Here is a 19117-nt window from a genome sequence, read left to right as displayed (position 1 = left end):
TGAAGGATTTTAAATAAATGGTTTAGTAGTTTCTACAATGTAATGGGAGAAACATATTTTTGACAGCTATCTTATGGAAAGTTAAGGATTCTAGACTGTTTAGTAGCTAGTACCATATTATGGGAAACGAAGGATTCTGAACTGTTATCAACTCCAGGAATATTATGGAATGCAAAGAAAAAAGAATGGAGATGGTTTGTGAACAAGACACCAAATCATCGAAGTGAAGATTGCTAATAAGGAATTATCCTTCACCATCTTAACCGTCAGGAATAAGATATATGGTACATAAGCTGGACTTAATCATCGCAACTGTTATAGGGAAACCATGATAACGCATAGAATCTAGGATAGGAAGAAGAAGAAAGAAATGATAATGGAAGAATATTTGTTTTTTTTTAGGGAATATCAAACAAAATACTGTTGTATATTGAAAAAAATCAATAAACAGAGCACTGGATTTTTTTTCATTATTAACACCAACTTGGTTAAGCGTAGGACGTTGGTATGATTGGAAGCGCCGTGTGGTAGTAGTGCGCATGTTATTCGACGAATATTTTGCTTACAACGTTGTCTATGGAAAGTCGGTGTTTTTTTAACCGTCAAAGGAGTGCCAGTTTCCTCCAGTTTATTTTAAAATTTATGACTGTTAAAGAACACGAAGAAAGATATTTTTAAGGAACTAAATAACATTTTCTTTTTTGCAAATATTTCTCCAAAAATGGCCTAACATTTTCATCTGCAGTTATGCTCCCTAAACATCTCTATGAGATATTTCATTAAAACTTGCGAATAGCACGCCATTTTGCATTTTGCATCTAAAATTAGGAAAAAGTTCTAGACCCCTTCTTGCTGGGGGTAACCTTCCCTCGCAGCCCAATTCGCCTAACTACGTTCGTGAGGAAAACTATCCCAATACAAGCAACTTTGGATACATAATAAAACCAGCAGTTTATTGACCTCAGTTTTGTTACAATTGCAATTTGAGTAGCCACCATATTCTCCATTTGTAGCTCCCAGTGTTTACCGGCTCTTTTCAAAAGACCATTTAGTGGTAAACAATTTTCTTAGATCATTTTTGAGGTAAAATACAAGGTGACCCACTCTCACTTGTCGTTTAACGCGCGTCAAACAGTGTAATTGTAAGTTTTGCCCTAGTAGTAGCAGAAAATAATGTGTTCAATATAAATATCACATGATTCCAAAAATTCTAATTAGCAGATATTTGCATTTCAACATTTTGTAACTCTCAGTCTCGAAATTTTCAATCCAAATTATTAAAAACCAAAAAAATTGAAATAGCAGGTTTCGTTTTGTCGATTTGACCTAAACTTTTTTTTTTTCATTTTGTGTGTGTTTAAATTTCGTTTTTGTAGCGAATGTCTAAATAACCATCAAATAGTTTTTCAATAATTTCCTTCGTAGTTAATGTAGTAGAGAGGAAGTTTTAAGGGAACTCAAATAGATGGAAAACTTCATAAGGAAAAAGGGTGTTTAAAAAGAAAGTCATGTAAATACAACAATTTATTTTGGTCATTTAAAATATATTCTTCTTACTTATAAGATACGTAACTAATGATCTTTTTAATCACAACATTTGATAAGTAACCTACAAATACTGCAATCATTTGAGGTTGGTAAGTACTATGAGCATAAATATTTCAATCATCTTTACTTCCAGGATGGCAATAAATGTCTGTAAGATTTTCCAGAGAATCTAAAGCATTTTGCCTGGATAGTCGTCCAGAGCTCTGGGAGCTCCTTACGCTTAAATTACTAGAACTTCTTTCCATTAAATGCATTGAAACTGAATTGCTAATTTCATCCGACATTGTTCTACGTCTCTCTCCATAATAACTCCTCTGGTTCGCTTTTCTCTCTGTAAAACCATCGGAAATATCTTGCGCTATGCTCGAATCATCAGCATCTCCGATATTTAACTCACTTCTAGTCATTTTCGGTTTTTCTGGCGATAAACTTTTTTGCGAAGACGGTGATAGAGGGTAACTTCTTGAACTTGGTGTTTTAATTTCTGAACTATGTCCTGATTTCGACGGAGTCGACACTTCTGACACTAAAGGAGTGCTCTCGTTATCACTTGTATCATTTAAATCGGGAGTAGAATGTAAAAGCTTCTCTTTCAATCTATGTAACGTGTCAAAATTGATCTTATCTCTCTTTTCACCTTTTGGGCTATTGTCAATAGACTTTGAACGCGTTTTAAATTTGGCACGTCGCCCATCGTTTTTATTGAAGTTCAATGAACTTGGTCTTTGTTTAGCATGGGAACCCATATTGTTACTATGGCCTTGCAGCAATGGAGTTTTATTAGTAACTAGAGTTTCATATGATACGGATGCTTTGGTGGTACTGATAGAAATGCGTGGAGCCGTTTCCGAGTAATCCGTTTTTATAATAACGTGTCGTCCTTTAGATACATTCTCGTTTGATTTCAGGTTCGAATGCTTAGTCATGCTGTTGACGGAAATTTTTCTTTCTGAAACTTAAAAAAAAAGTTTGTTAATAAAAATACTTAAAATTTTGTTTGTAAAGATTGGTCTTTCAAATGGAAAGGTACGAAACGTCTTAACAATAAAAAATATGATGATTAGTCTACTAACTGATCGGGAAGCCGCGCGAGGCAGCCTCGCTAGTTTGCTGCGCAACGAGGCTCAGAAAAAAAAATCTGAACGTTTTTGGGTGCAACTATTATACCAAATTAAATTACTGATAAAGATTGTTAATGACAATCGAGATTTTTGGCCACAGGAGATTCTTGTAACTCTAAATCAGGCCAGATAAAAACTGAAAATACAACAAGATGATTGGGTTTATCTTTCGGTAGATTTTAGATTTGGTTTGGTTTAAGGTATAGTTTGATATAGCATCTGCAATACCAATGAAGTCATTAACCTTGTGACAACGGTGAGAAGTGATCAGCGTGACACAATCTGAATGTTGAGAGTGTCCTAAGAGACAGTATTGGAACCTGATGGTACGTCTGTGGGTAGTGGGTTCAGATGGGGTCAGGGTCCCATTACTTAGTATTAGTGATGAAGCGGGATAACATGTAATGGAAGCATGCTCCTGAGCCTTTTTTAATGTTCGAGAAACATCGGGATCATATGCAATATAAGCATGTTCCATGTTCGAGGTCATAAAATACCTTGTGTATGGAAAAGCCATTGATATTGACGTATAAGTAAATTTTTTAAAAACAAACGCCTTAAGTTAGTGACGAAGCGAATGATTCTGCCCAACGATAACGTACACGCATGCGTCTTTAAGATAACACATAGTATAATTGTCAAGTTCGGACGCGCTACACTGCGAATTCCATCTGTTTGGGAAGTGCTTTCACACAGACGACGCATTGGAGGGCACAGCAGAAGAATAGTTCTTGTCACGGTTACAGGTATTCCAGAAGCAGGTAATACTCAGGCTTAAAGTTAAAAAGTGAGATAGTTGTGTTTTCATTTTTAGTAATGATTACTTTAGACAGTCATGTCAAAGATACGGCCCGCGATTGCAATGTGTCAAGAAAGAAGAATCATGTTATTCAGAGCTTTTAGACTTCATTCGATTTCTCTACGGATGTTTTAAATACTCGTACTCTCAAGTCAAGTAATTTCAAGGGAAGCGAGTGCCTAGACAAGCGAGAGAAAAAGACAGTATCGCCACCTCTTAGTAGCAAGCGGAAATATCCTATTATTTTTGTCTAGAACGATAGAATCTTTCACGCGGTTCGAGTCTAGACTAGAACCTTCCTTAACCATATAAAACGAATGCGTCGGCGCGACGTGAATCAGTTGAGTCGAGTAATCGCAGCGATACGGTTGGAGAAGGATTTTTAAAAATGGTCCATGTCATGCAACCTATAATTAAAATTGTAAATTTTATAAGGAGTTGAACAATTGAAATGAAGCAAACTATTGGTAATCGTGCAAAAATGGAACGAAGTTTATGACGAGAATTCTTTGGTACAATGCAATGTTGAAGGTTTACGAGTAGCAATCCATTTAGCTATATTTTAAAATTGTGCGTGTGCGATTGACAACAACAACGCAACAGCCTATTCATCGTTAATAATTCAGCCATTTTTGGTCAATAGTTATATTTCAATGCTCCCACAATGCGAACTTCTAACCATTCCTTAAAAAAGTGGCGATGAGAAGGAATCGGTATGAGTTGATTGAGTCTATTCATCACCGAATGTTATCAGTAGACTTCCAGTATTGCAATCAGAATGGGTGGGAGCACAAAAACTAATAGATACGAGGTTTACCCTGAAAGTATCGAGCCTAAGTGTCTTAGCGAGTGATCTGCGTTGGGGACAAGCGTCACGTTGGTGCGTTAAGGAAAGCAGTATAAATAATCATGTAACTAGTAAAGATTGAGTAAAAGTGTGTAATACAAAAAGTAAAATCAATTATAAAGGGTGTGGCAGGAAAGTATAGGTAATTTTAACAATAAAAAGCATTATCAATAAAATAAACCATACCTGCGTTTCCTTTACGCATGTTCGCTTAAGCATCGTTATTTACTTCAATAGATTGATTTTATTTTGTAAAAATTTTGATACGAAACAAATGTAAAGTTGATTAAACTATAGTATATTAAACGCTAAACTTTGTGTACAATTGAGTAGCGATCTATCATATTCCAAACAAATTTTTTTTCCTATTTCGATCTTGTGTCAAATCAGTACTATCGAAAGTAAATGTTATGAGATTCGAGACGAAGTAATTTTGGTGTTGTAGTACAAAATAAAACAATTATATACTCTAAATTTTGCTCAATGACCTTTTGCCATCTTTCTTTTAGCTTCATGATCAGCGCTCATAAAATTTCTGGTCCTTATCAGCAAAAAACTGAACCAAGTGCGGTTGAAGGTCATCGTCATTTATAAAAGTTTGGCCATTCAAAGAATTCTGCAAACTTAGAAACAAATGGTAATCAGGGGCATGTGGTATTTCAGCCAAGCTCCAATAGTTCCCCAAGAGTTCCCAAAGATGTGGGAGGCCTTACATTATCATGCTGGAACACTGAACCTTGTCGATTTGACAATTCTGGTCGTTTTCCTTTGATTGCTTCATACAGTTTCCTTGATTATTGACAATAAACATCAGAATTGATCGTTTGGTTCCTTGGAAGCAGCTCAAAAAACACAACATCTTCGTAATCCCAACAAACTGACAGCATGAGCTTTTTTTGTTGTTTTTCAGCTTTCGATGTGACGTCTTCGAATTTCTTTGACAAAACTCGCATTTTTTAATGGGTAAGTATTTTTTATATCTATAATTATCATCCCTGAAGTTCTAGCTACTCTAACTTTGATAATAGCAATAATAGCGAAAAACCCACATGATGATTTCAAAAAATTCTTGTAACATCTATTTCGGCCATCTCAATGTAACTAATTTTGAAAAATATTGAGACTTTCCTGGGCTTCTAGAATAATGTAGAAAAATCCAGAACAAAAGAGGAAGGTAGCAGAATGTTCCATTTAGACCATTTATTTACAAAGTGGTCCAGGTGCTCCCAGAGGTCCACAGAAGATTTGACATGGGTCTGCACAAACTTCTATCGTTAGATCTCATCTCCAAACTTTTGAAAATATGGTTGATATGTACTAGCAATTCACTGAAATCAGTAATGTTTTGAATGTGGTCTACGAGGAAAATCTTTGATCTAGACGAACATAAAAACAAGCATTGCAACACCTAACCTAACCGTCCAAGAAATCTTTTCACTTCTTTGTAGCCTTCTTTCAACTTTTCATGATATTTGCAAATAATTAGTGTTTGTTGTAGTATTTCTCGTTTTGCAGTAACCACTATTTTACTCCATAAGATCAGCAGCTATGCTTTAAAGATTATTTCTTTACTTTCTTAACTTTTTATTTATATTATAGAATATGATCTATTTACATAAACAAGAAAACATCAAAATACTATTGAAGTAAATGAACTTTTCGCAAAATATTTGCTCGTACAAAGCGATACTTACCAGGGGATGGTGGTTGAGAACTGCATCTGGAGCTATGATCGCTCAAACTTTCTGAGTTACCAGCAACACTGATACTAATGGGGTGCCAATGCATGTGACCTACAGGCGAGGATTGCAACAAAATAAAATCTGTCTCACCCATACCACTAGTGCTGTTGGTGCGAGAACGACAACCTCTGGGAGGAAAATCTAAACAAAATTAAGCGTTCTAAGCTGCGTTGGAATCAAAAAGGAACAGTTAGAATGTGTTTTCGTTAAAGCTAGTTAAAGGTCAGACCGACCTATTACAAAAAAACTGGAATATTAAATAAATAATATTTAAATGGAACCATTTATGTTATATCACTTTAAAACGAGCAAGTTGTTTTATTTTCTATTATTTATCAAAGGATTTGCAGTAGCGGAAATGTATTGTTGTTGAGGTATTTCATTCTAAGCTACCTTAACTTTACAAGAAAGCCCTGAGAGTTTGTGGAAGATGCTAAAAATTCAACAGCAGTCTGTGACCAATTATATTCCAGTTCAAGGGTCGACAACCTTTAAACAGAGAATGGACAACTTTTAACAAAATCCCACTATAGCCAACCGTATGATTTTTAAGCTTGAGTTAAAGCTTTAAGTTAAAAAAAAATGTTTTCTTGTAAGACAAACTGTCAAGCGTGCCAAGTTTGGTATATGTGCCATAAGTTGCAGACACCTGGCCTAAATCGTTCAATTGGATACAGATCGGTAGATATTGGTAGCTGTTCAATCAAAATAGGAAAAGTGTATGGAGGTGAAAACATAGAAGTGGAAATGATAAAATATTGAGGAAAAACAGGAAAGAGATGAATATTGAAGATATTCAATTTAGCATGGATGATATAATGTACCAAAACGATAATAATTGGCTACAGAAATCTATATATTCTTGCTAGTATCAACAAAGCTGTATCCTACATTCGCATCAGAGTTATTTTTTTTGTTTCGCCCGAAAAATTTCAATTCAAACTCCAGAACTTGTTACACTTGAATCAAACGATAATTCATGAAAAATTTGTGATTTCTCCAGTAAATTACTGTGAAAAATGGTTTTAAAAGATGATTTAAGATTGTAGTGTATTAATTGCATTTCTTGGCGTTTGGTTTCTAAGGAAGTGCAATGAACTCGAATTTCTACCATCCTTCCAGAATCATATATGCTGTAGAACATCTTTTTAATCAGGGCGATCGTTTTGGTATCAAGCAGTTTGAAGGATACTGCTTATACATTATCAAGGCCTGCTGCATTACCATCTTTTAGTTGCATTACTGCTGCTTGAACTTCTTGTCCTTCCAATGCTTCCTCTAAGTTGTTTACTTGGTTTTCGAATATTTCTTCAATGTATGCTTCCCAATATCCGATTTTATTTTCTTTATTGATGGATTATATTGCCATTCGCGCCGTTAACATTTTTTGCGCCGGCTAATACCGCATTTTTTGTTAAGAGGTTTTAGCATCATTCCGACCACTTTATTCCCCCTATTTTGCGCCGTTTGATTTATAAGGATTAAGGTTTGATACCGTGATATGAAAGAAGACTTCCAGTACTGTTTTAAACAGCGGGGGCGTTATATATAAAATGTTTTCCAGCGATAGTATCGTTAATTAATTAATTGAAAAATCATGTAAAATCATCTTGGGATGTATAAACAGAAATTTTGATAACGCGTAATATATATATTTCCAGTTTTTTTGTAATTTTTTTTTATAAAATTTAGTGGACAGATTTATGCCACTACGCAGGGAAATGAAAAAAGCATACGACACCAAATCAGTTCCAACATATTTTTGCTTTTTCAGTTTTGAATTAAGTATTCTGAATACCTAGAGAAATTTAGAAACTTTTTGATATAATAACCATATAATTAAGGTCCAATAAGGGTAGAATAAAAATTGCCATATTGCCTACACCATAAAAATTTCTGTCAATTTTTGGGAGAAGAAAGTTGAAGATAGTTTTTATTATAAGATTTATAATAACACAAACAGAAAGTATAGAACTTATCAAGATACAGTATGTCCCATTAAAGAGCAAGAATATTTTTGTATTTTTAAGAAGTACCGATTTGTATTTTCAATTATGCCATTAGTGGAAAAAGTCTAAAAAGTGTTCAGTTTTTGTAACTTACAATTTAAAAACCTACCCAGATGGTACACATGCAGATAGGATATGAATATATCTGTTGTAGATGAATTGAAGTATGCCAAGTTAACAAATTTAATATTTAATGGTACAATATTGAAAATCTCAGCTAATAGCTAGTTCAAAATTTTTTGTAAACCTAACCTAAAAACTTTCTTTAAAATTTACACTGTCATATTTAAGGTTTTTCAAGTTCTAATTAGTGAGTCATTTGCCTATGGAAATTATCTTTTTTAAAACAAACCCATAATTTGTCTTTAGAGTGTATGTTACAAAAAAAAAGATATAAATTGCCATTTGTCTTTACAGATTCTCTTTTTCCAAATTAAACCGTCATTTGTCTTTAGAGACTTTCTTTTCCAAAAACATACCTATACCTTCATTTGCCCTTGGAAACTGTTTTTTACAGAAACAAACCGTTATTTGTTTTTATAAAATTCTTTTTTCAAAAACAAACCGTTTATCTTTAGACTCTGTCTTTAAAAAAAACAATTGTTTTTATGAACTGCCTTTTTCACAAAAAAAGAAATTTGTTGCCTTAAGATATTGTTTCAGAAACAAACCATCATTTCTCTTTATAAACTGTCTTTTAAAATAAAGCCGTCATTTGTCTTTAGAAACTTTTTTTTTTAAAGAAACCGATATTTCTCTTTATAAACTGCCTTTTTCACAAAAAAGAAATTTTTTGTCTTAAGACATTGGCTTTTTCAAAAACAAACGTTATTTGTCTTCACGAACAGTCTCTTTCACAAAAAAATACATTTTTGTCTTAAGACATTATCTTTTTCCAAAACAAACAGTCTTTTGTCTTTATAAACTGTACTTTTCACAATAAAATCATTTTTGTCTTAAAACATTGTCTTTTTCCGAAGCAAATCGTCATTTGTCTTTATACACAGTATTTTTCAGAAACAAAACGTCATTTGTCTTTACGAACTGTCTTTTTTACAATAAAATCATTTTTGTCTTAAAACATTGTCATTTTCCGAAACAAACCGTCATTTTTCTTTACGAACTGTCTTTTTCACAAAAGAACATTTTTTTGTTTTAAGACATTGTCTTTTTCCGAAGCAAATCGTCATTTGTCTTTATACACTGTATTTTTCAGAAGCAAACCGTCATTTGTCTTTACGAACTGTCTTTTTTACAAAAAAACATTTTTTGGTTTAAAACATTGTCTTTTTCCGAAGCAAATCGTCATTTGTCTTTATACACTGTATTTTTCAGAAGCAAACCGCCAATTGTCTTTATAAACTGTACTTTTCACAATAAAATCATTTTTTTTTGTCTTAAGACACTGTCTTTTTCACAAAAAAAACATTTTTTATGTCAAGAAATTGTCTATTTCAGAAGCAAAACGCCATTTCTCTTTATTAACTGTCTTTTTCACAACAAAAGATATTTTTCAAGACATTGTCTTTTTTCGAAGCAAACCGTCATTTGTCTTTATAAACTGTCTTTTCACAAAAAAAAAACTTTTTATCTCAAAAAATTGTCTTTTCCAGAAGCAAACCGTCATTTGTCTTTATAAACTGTCACAATAAAATCAAATAAGAATTTGACTCTCTCGAAGTCAGTTTTATACCATAAAGAAAATTTTGTAGAGACCAGAGCAAATGAAAGTTCAAGTCTATACAATGGATGACATCAAAGCTCCCCTACTGGTATTTCTTAATTTTTACTTGTTTCTCAAAGTGAATTTGGCCAGGCCAGAATGGTTTGAGAAAAGCACGGAAAGTTAGCCCTACCAATCCCCAGCTACTCTAATCCAGACTAGGTGGGTTCGAGAAAATCCCAGAAAGCCGTGGCCAGCCCTACAAATCCCCATGCCCTTCGGTCCAGGCTAGGTAGATCCGAGGAAGGTCCAGAAGACCGTGGTCAGCTTTCTCAATCTGCATCCATTCCGATTCAGGTTAGGCTGTTGTGATAGAGGTCCGGAGGACCAAGGTCAGCCATAAAAAGTGGTATTTATCTAGGATATTGTCGAGTTAATTCTGATTTGGTTAGGTTAGGTTAGATTTGGTTATGCCTAAGAACACCCACTTTTGCCTCCTTTTGGTGTTCTATCGCTCCTTGAAACACTATATCGTTCGCTCACATCATTATCAGCAAAGAAAACTCATTTTTCACATCGAACTTGAAATCTTGAAATCGGGACCTTCCCCCATATCACCTAATGTAGGTGTTTCCGCAGAACCAAATTTACCCTTACCCTCTGTTTTCCTAGTAATATATCAATATTCAGCATCATCATATTTTCACAGAAAATTAAATTTAAATCCTTATCTTGTCAAAAAATTTAGAAAGTTCTGATACATATTATACAGTGTGTCCTCATTAGATATAAATCCGTGTTGACAATAAGACAAAATAATGAAAAGATGTGGGAAATTTCTTTTAGGAAGACAAAAATTAAGCCATTAATGATGTTTTGTGTAATTTTTTCGTATTTAATGGTACTATTATAGATTTTTGTCGAAATTTAAAAGTGTCATCAACATTTTTTTAAGCACATATAACTAAGTTGAATAAAGAAAATGTGTAGAACAAAAGCGAACGTGCATAAAGCCACTACAATGAAAAACATGCAAAGCGTACAACATGCGAATAAAGACATCCACAGCTATTGAATTCAATACAAAAAACAAATAAAAAAAACAACACTCAAAACATAAAATAATTTTATCCAAACCTCTAATAAATAAGGACGTCTAGGGACTAATTCCTGTAAAATTACAAACCTATATATGTATAGATTATTATCAAAATAAAAATACGTCGTGCAATCGTTCAGGAAACTTTATTTTTTTATTATATACAGTGTACTTATGCTTAACTAAAATAAATAAAATTAAATATCACTTGAATGATTTGTTTATGGGGGTAAGTATCTAATGAATACCATGCAAAAGGGAAATAAAGTGGAAAAACATTATTGGATTCTACCCTCATACATTTAAAATATATCGTAAGTGGACTAATGATTTTAACAGATAGATCATGTAACATCCCACCTCTTGAGTTTTTCCTTTGAAAGAAATAACAATATTACTCGAGGCATTGGCTAGATGTCACTCAAAATACTCACAAACGTCATTGACAATTGGACATGGACAAATGAAAGAAATATTTGTAAATAATGAATTTTTTGTAGTATAATGAAAATTATAGAATAAAATAATTTTAAATCATCTTTTCATTAGAATAGAAATAGTTCTAAATGAATTACACGTCAGAAAACTCTTTGCAGTAATAGATTCTACCGTTGTACATTAAAAACATAACTTCAACTTTTTTGTAATCAGATTTTGCGTGAGTTTTATTGCCACCACTAAAACATTATTCCAAATGTATTGAATCATCAAAAGACAAGATTTTTGAGTTAGTCAACCATGTACAGTTAATTTAACGTCACATGTAGGTCGAAAACCCTAACAACCGTCACCCCGACAATTACAATTACACTGGTCCATCGAGCCTTCCTTAGGTCGTTGATTGATATTCGGTTCGAAGGACCAGAAACAGTAATTGTCGGTGTAATGGTTGTAAACAGTGTGTTCAGAATAAATGCTACGAATAAGTGAGAACAATATTTTTTTTTAATTGAATGTTTCAATCAAATTCGTCGTTAAGGACAATGGAATTCCAATAATGTTTTTATTTAGTGCAACACAATGAATTCAATAACTGTAAACACAAATGTTAAAAAATAACTTTCCATCAAACATTCTAGAGCGAAAATAAAGAGAGCTTCTTAAAGTAGTTTAAAAAAAGAAGATAAAAGAACAAACAATATAAAATATATAAGGAAATATATACAGAGCCTCCCAAGTTACTTTCGCACTTTTTCAACTTGATCATTATATATTTTGGTATACTGCATAAACTGTAATAGATGCTGCAGTCAAACTAGTGTAAAAATGTCGAGTTAATGTGAAAATAAAAAAGTTAGTGTAAAAATAACATATATCACACCAGTGTAAACATGACATATGTCAAACTAGTGTAACAATGACACATATATGTCAAAATAATGTTAAATGACAAATGTCAAACTAACGTAAGGAGGAAATATGTCGAAACTAATGTAAAAGTATAAAACTAGAGTAAAAATGACATATATGTCAATCTAATGTTAAATGACAAATGTCATACTAACGTGAAGAGGAAATATGTCGAAACCAGTGTAAAAGTGACGTATGTCAAACTAGAGTAAAAATGACATATATATGTCAAACTAATGTTAAACGACAAATGTCAACGTAAGGAGGAAATATGTCGAAACTAGTGCGAAAGTGACGTATGTCACACAAGAGTAAAAATGACTTATATATGTCAATTTAATGTTAAAGGACAAATGTTAAACAAATGTAAAGAGAAAATGCCAAACCGGTGTAAAAGTAACGTATTTCACAATGAATTATATACATTTGTTTAATATGACGGCTGTTTGGTTACAGGCTTTGACAGAAAATATTATTTATAAAAAAATCCCAGCAAAATATGTAACTATATATACCGATCTTTAGAAAAACATTTGACCATCGTTATTTTGATGGATGCCATTTTGAAAATGCGATTTATGGAAATATATATTTTTCCAAGTTTATAATTCGATGTAATGAATTTTTAAAAAGTGCGAGAAGTAAATTAGGACAACCTGTATATGTATTATATACTATTACTAGCTGTATGAAACTTTGTGCTAAAGGAATGATAAAAAAATTAGAAATTTTGATAAATTAATAATGAATTTTAAGAACTCCCACCTCTCAATTGTATTCAATCGAATCTTAGGTTGAAAATGGAAATTATTATCAATGTTAGTAGAGAAAAAAATTCGCCATTAACCGAAGAGATAGAAGAAACATTGAAATAGATAATAAAAAATAACTGTTGATAGAAATAAAAAAAAATTTAGTTATTTTTACGCAGACCATCACCGAATTTATTGGCATTCGAGGTACTAGGTACTTGGAAACCAGTTTTGTTTTCGATATTATTTAAAGAGGCAGCGTATTTAGGTGCTTGCAAATGGATTTTGTTATTTTCGTCCAAATTATGAAATGATGTTATTTTCTTAGCTACTTTTTCGTTAGACTGATTTGTTAAAAGCGAATTATACGGGGGCAGCAGTGTATTTTGAGATTCACCTTGGTTCTGGTCGGGGCTAGGTGGTATTATAGACGTTTGCGGAACGTCCGACTCTATCGTTATTTTCGTTTCTTCTGTTTCTTCTAAAACGTCTTCGCAAGCTTCTTCGTTCAATGTTTGCAAGGCGCCGCAGATCATTTGATCTTCCAATGTTACCTACCAAGAATCAAAAAAATATCATTATAATTTTTCTATTTTTGACTGATTTCTAATGTTATGCTATATTAAAAATTATATTTCCTTTTTTAATGGTCTTAGTTGGAGTATGGGGTGTGTTCAGAAAACTAGTTTGATTTTAAAAAATAATATTTGATAATATTAAGTTTTGTTTCAAATTGATAATAGTACCAAAGTTGCTAAAGAATTGTTTAACACTATTTATGATGATGATATTGTAATTTTGAAGACAGTTAACATGTGGTATGAACAATTTAAAACAAGAATAGAATCAGTCAAGCACGAGGAATGTCCATCGATTTCAAAAAGTGACCATTTCAAAATTTCGTATGGGTAAGAAAGAGACCTTTTATTGGATAAATAGCATTCTCCTTAGATTCGCAAGTTTTTAACAACTAAAAGTCTTCCTGTGTCTCCACACCTTCATCAGATTTGGCACGAAATGACTTCTAGCTCTTCCGATAAAAATATAAACATTTTCACTTTCTATAAATATTTCCATATTCGATATAATAACCTTTTCATTTTTTTTTTAATAAAATAAGAAATAAATAAATGGGAATTGAAAACTTGAATTATAAATGCAAAAGAGAAAGTAGTTCCTATACTGGACTATTAATTATTACAAATTAAAGTGTTTATAAATAATGAATCCTACAGAATCCCCTCATATAAGAATATTAAGATAAATAATAATTAATTAAACTATAATACTTTCACATGTTATTACATTTTTATTGTAGATTTTTAACACATTTGCAGCTCCTATTTTATAGTTTTATTATATTTACGTACCTGATACTAGATGCAAGCATGTAAGTAATAAGATTTATCATAAAAAAATTGAACTAAATTAAAAAAAAATCACGAGATTGTTATTTATATTTTATATAAACTTTAGGTTGTTACATAACCTCAACTACAACATTTCGTTATATGAGAACGATCAATGTTGTCTGTAGTTCATTTAAAAGTGCAGTTCACAATAAGATTGCATTAATGTACTTGATACATAATGCACAGTAATAAATTCAAACGTAATCGATGTTCTCTCCAAGTTTAAATCCCACAAAGTCTGTTTTCGTGCCTGAAAACATCGATGCCGTGCCGGCAGAGAGAACTTCTCTTCGATTTAGGTCTCACCTGGGTTCGTGTGTGTGTGAGGAACAATAAGAGATTAGAGGGTTATCGATATGTTGGTGACTTTACGGAATTCACGGGGTCGAAGGATTAATGTTTTGTTAATGTGTAACTGTGGTCGCCACAAGTATAACAAAATAATAGATCCTGTGTAACTTGATGAATGATTTAGTGGCCCAGTGTATTGAAATCATTTTGCTATCATTATTCTTCATAAAATATATTTTGAAAAACAATAATTTTCAATTATAAATGTTTTTTTATTATTAAGGTAGAAATATAAATAACAACCCTCATATATGCAGAAAATCCACTTACTTGTTTTTCAATAATACTTTGTTTTCTTTGTCTCTCTTCCGGTAATTTTTCTTTTTCATTTGTCGTTGTAGATTTATTGCTATCTAAAAAGAGAAAATGTGCAGTTTATATATATATATATATATATATATATATATATATATATATATATATATATACAGGGTATTTAATTAAGACTTGTCCATACAGTAACAGAAGAACTGTTTACAAAAAATTAACCTTAATTTCAGTCAATATAGAATGGAAAACCACTCGTGTGTTACAAAACTGTGTCAGATGTTGATATGTACCGTATATTCTGACATAATAATATCCTATTTAAAATTAGGCAACATTGCATGAATGTAACCCAGACAGAGATACAACCTCTTCTGTTAGGAACCATTAGGTTCTATTAATCACCTAGTTAAATCATACATAGTGATCCACCTTCAATTTATAAATATATTCGTTAAGATTCATTGTACACTGACCGCTCCTAATGGCAACCAACGTCATAGTTAAGCGATTCCAAATGTCCCTTAAACACTTAAAGTTCTATTTATAGACGTACCAAATTATTTACTTTTATTTTATATTGATGTGACTCTATCGACCTTAAATATAATTATTTATAGCTTTTGTATACAATTGGATTTTGGTAATTAAAACGGTTTGTAAATAGATATGAGGTTCTTAATAGTTTTAGCATTCTTCGTGTACGGTAGTCGGATTATTGAAACAAAGTTTAATTAATTGTGTTATTGCATAATAAATATTTTTTTAATTAGTAGTAATAGTTTGAAGGTTTTAATACAAGAATATGGTCAACTATCATTGGTTAGCCCGAAGATACATAACACCGTCATTCTAGGAGAAATGATTCTAAAGATAGGGAAATAGTATATGAGAGAGAAATGCAATGGCTTCAACACCTTTAGACTAATTTATCACTGCAGTGCTTAAGAAGGAAAACAATATAATTACTTCTTCTTTCCACTTTTTGAACAATCCTAATCGGCTTCGTTTCATCCGGTTGTAATAAGTAGGACATTTCTTGTTCTCTTAAAATAACCAAAGTCACTCTGAACATCTCCCAATCGCCAAAATTCATTTTCAACAACTACAAATCCAAACAAAAATACAAATTAGTACCAAGAGTATAAAAAGTGAAATAGAATTTTGTGATATTCCAAAAAATTAATGTGAAATTATTACCTTCTTAAGTTCCTCGAGGTCACAATGTAAAAGTACTCTTCCATTAATATTATTTTCCTTTATAGTTTTTATGTAATCTTCTAATGCATTGGGATTAAGATCACTTATATTAGATAGAAGTTTGACCACACCATCGACGTTCAAAGTTGAAAGTCTTGTTTCCAATATTTCCGGCTGAATTTTTGAAAAAATGTTTTATTACAGATATAGGTCTAACACTATATAAATTAATATGAGGTTACACGTGAACAACATTAAATTGAGTATTAAATATTGAGGAAAAGTGGAACTATGAGGTTATGTTGATATTTAATTTTGATTTTATCGCAAGTCAGCTGCAAAACGTAATTGTATTATTCTCAATAAAATCTTTAAGCTAATGTTGTTCCTTGCTCTCAAAGTCTGACCACCCATTTTATGCTTGTTTACAATTATAAAAGGTTATCTACTTCTTCCACCACTATCAGTTAACCATCAAACTTCAACCGATATACATTTCCGTTAACAACAAACAAAAATTCTACCTGCAAATAGACACAAGAGATAAAGTTACTCAAGAGGTCACTCTATTATGAGAAGACCAGAATCAGCGAGAAGTGGCCATTGTGCTGTTTCCAGAGTTTACTGTCGTAACCAAGAGACTGGTAACTTTCATACCGATTCATTGTCAGCACATCGCTGAGACATCGTACCCTCACTGGTGTTCAAGACCATCAAAAGCTAAGAGAAATGCGAGGAGTGGCTAGACAGTGAGAAGAAGACTTAAGGTAGCTAGCCTTGAGCTAAAAAGGATTAATACAAAATTTCATGCTTCACTTTATCTATTTTGCTCCCTTAGAAAAATTTAATTTCCTTTAGAAATTTATATCAATCGAATTGATTTAGGGTCTCACATTATTTTCATTATTCCAATATTCTCGATCATCTAGGTAGCAACTACAGGGCTCTTGTCATTTTCGTTTTCTTGTCCAAACCTTCTTTTGGGTATTAGAATCCTTCGAAGGAATCACCACAAATACAATATCCGAAGAAATAGGAATAAATAAATATTGAACTACTGGAATAACATAGTAAGGGGCAAAGAAATGAGGAAAAAAGGGTTATAATGTCACAATCTGTACTACAATAATCTTGTTTTTCTGCAGGTGTTTCTTTGTTATTATTATTTTTTTACTTTTTAAAAATCCCTCGTTTTTTTACTGATCAATAATTTTTTTATGTTACTCCCCTCACCCTCCCCTAGTTATCCTTGACCCTTGGCACCCAACTTTAATATTGATTTGATTTTTATTCAGTATGTGTCAAATTTGTCAGATATAAATCAACACTTTTTGGCTTATTATATACGACAGACATCTCAAAATTTAGAAAATAGATTAGTCATCAATACGAAAAAACTGCATTAAAACCGATAAAATATAAAAAGCTTATGTTAAATCGAAATAGAAATATTTATTAAAGAACTCCAATGTAATTGAAAAGACACCTAAAATCAAGAAAATTTGTCACGATTAACTATTATTTGTCTTTAAACCAAATATCTCTACCACTTTGACTGTTCAATAATATTTTTATTTTAATTTAATTTTAATATTAGTTTGATTTTTATCAGTATGTGTCACACTTGTCAGATATAAACCAACAAAGGTAATTATATACGACAGACATCTCAAAATTTAGAAAGTAGATTAGTCATCAATACGAAAAAACTGCATTAAAAACCCATAAAATATAAAAAGCTTATGTTAAATTGAAATGAAACAATAATATATATTTAAAAAAATCCATTGTAATTGAATAGACACCAAGAAAATTTACCACAATAAACTATTATGCCACTTTGACTGTTCAATAATACCATGAACTTATCACTATTAGAACTAAGTAACCAAACAAACTTTACCTCGGTGATGGTTAATGAAGCCATCGGTAAAGATGGCGGTCTATAGCTCCCCGGATCGGTCCAATCCGACCAATTCAACCCCGGATTAATTTGCGGTGCCATCATCGAGGCTTGTGGTGTCGTTTGTTGATTTATCACCGTTATAGGTGTGGCTTTTGGATTGATCCGTACCCTCCTCGATAAATTTGTTCTTGGCGTAGTCCATTCGGTACTGCTGTTCCAAGTAGTATATTGCCCTGCGGGATTTGTACTTTTAATGGGCACCATTCGAAGTCCGTCATCTTCTAGGCATTGAGTTTCTTCTAAACGATAATATTTTATAGCGTCATTGTTGAATGATCAGAAAATTATATTTTACCTTTTATCACTTTTTTTAAATATGGATCCAGATTGATGGTGAACGGAAGGAATATTTTGAGATCGCTAACAAGGAGACTCGATCTATGGAAACTTAGGAAAATATCGAATTTTTTCTCGTCCCTGTCTAATTCTAAAAGCGGTTCGGTGTCTTTGACGATAGGAATATTGGGACGAATTCTAAAAAAAATGTGAAATTATTTTTTTTAAGTATATTTCGATAAGAAACTTACTTATCATATATCGACTTTAAAGATGTATTGTCATCTAACGAATCTTCGTACATATCGTAATGGTGGATGATCCAGGAAGTTCTGAATGGCCATTGCTCGGTTATATTTATCCATGAAGCTAATCGATACCAATTAAAATCTATCTGGAATGCTTTAAGTAATCTCCCTGTAAATGTAATATTATTTGAATACCATCCATCCACTTTTACTATAGTTTCGATAATAGAGGACAGTACAAAACATGAGAAAGATGATATAAGTGATAATGACACAAACCTAAAATGTAAGGAACAACCGAGAGAAGAAGAATGTAATGACACAATGAAAAATTGAAGCACAACAAAGCAGAAGGGGCTAATAAAATATGAAGGAAATAACATAAGACGTTGAACATTGTGGAAATGATTAAAGAAAAATTGTAAAAGTTAGTGGAGTCAGAAATCAGGAACAAGGAGAATTAATAG

General features: G+C 32.1%; 1 protein-coding gene across 7 annotated transcripts in view; it reads right to left on the bottom strand.

Annotated features, from left to right (window-relative positions):
• Positions 1-1511: 1511 nt before the first annotated feature.
• The window catches only part of LOC130895845 (kinase D-interacting substrate of 220 kDa B), an 87469-nt gene continuing 69863 nt past the window's right edge, over positions 1512-19117 (bottom strand). For 5 of the 7 annotated variants that reach the window (XM_057803403.1, XM_057803398.1, XM_057803400.1 and 2 more), the window contains 9 exons: positions 18654-18819; positions 18422-18600; positions 18064-18365; positions 16161-16334; positions 15930-16065; positions 14964-15046; positions 13328-13484; positions 6010-6198; positions 1512-2503 (listed from right to left, as the gene is read on the bottom strand). In XM_057803403.1, coding sequence (XP_057659386.1) covers positions 1662-2503; positions 6010-6198; positions 13328-13484; positions 14964-15046; positions 15930-16065; positions 16161-16334; positions 18064-18365; positions 18422-18600; positions 18654-18819 — 2228 coding nt within the window. In that variant the 3' untranslated portion in view covers positions 1512-1661. Of the gene's footprint in view, positions 2504-6009; positions 6199-10870; positions 10900-13327; positions 13485-14963; positions 15047-15929; positions 16066-16160; positions 16335-18063; positions 18366-18421; positions 18601-18653; positions 18820-19117 lie in introns of those variants that run through there. The other 2 variants (XM_057803401.1, XM_057803404.1) reach the window with 2 other exon arrangements.

Source organism: Diorhabda carinulata, chromosome 6 (genome assembly GCF_026250575.1).
Source record: "Diorhabda carinulata isolate Delta chromosome 6, icDioCari1.1, whole genome shotgun sequence".
Lineage (NCBI taxonomy): Eukaryota > Metazoa > Arthropoda > Insecta > Coleoptera > Chrysomelidae > Diorhabda > Diorhabda carinulata.
This window is presented reverse-complemented; position numbering and strand designations above follow the sequence as displayed.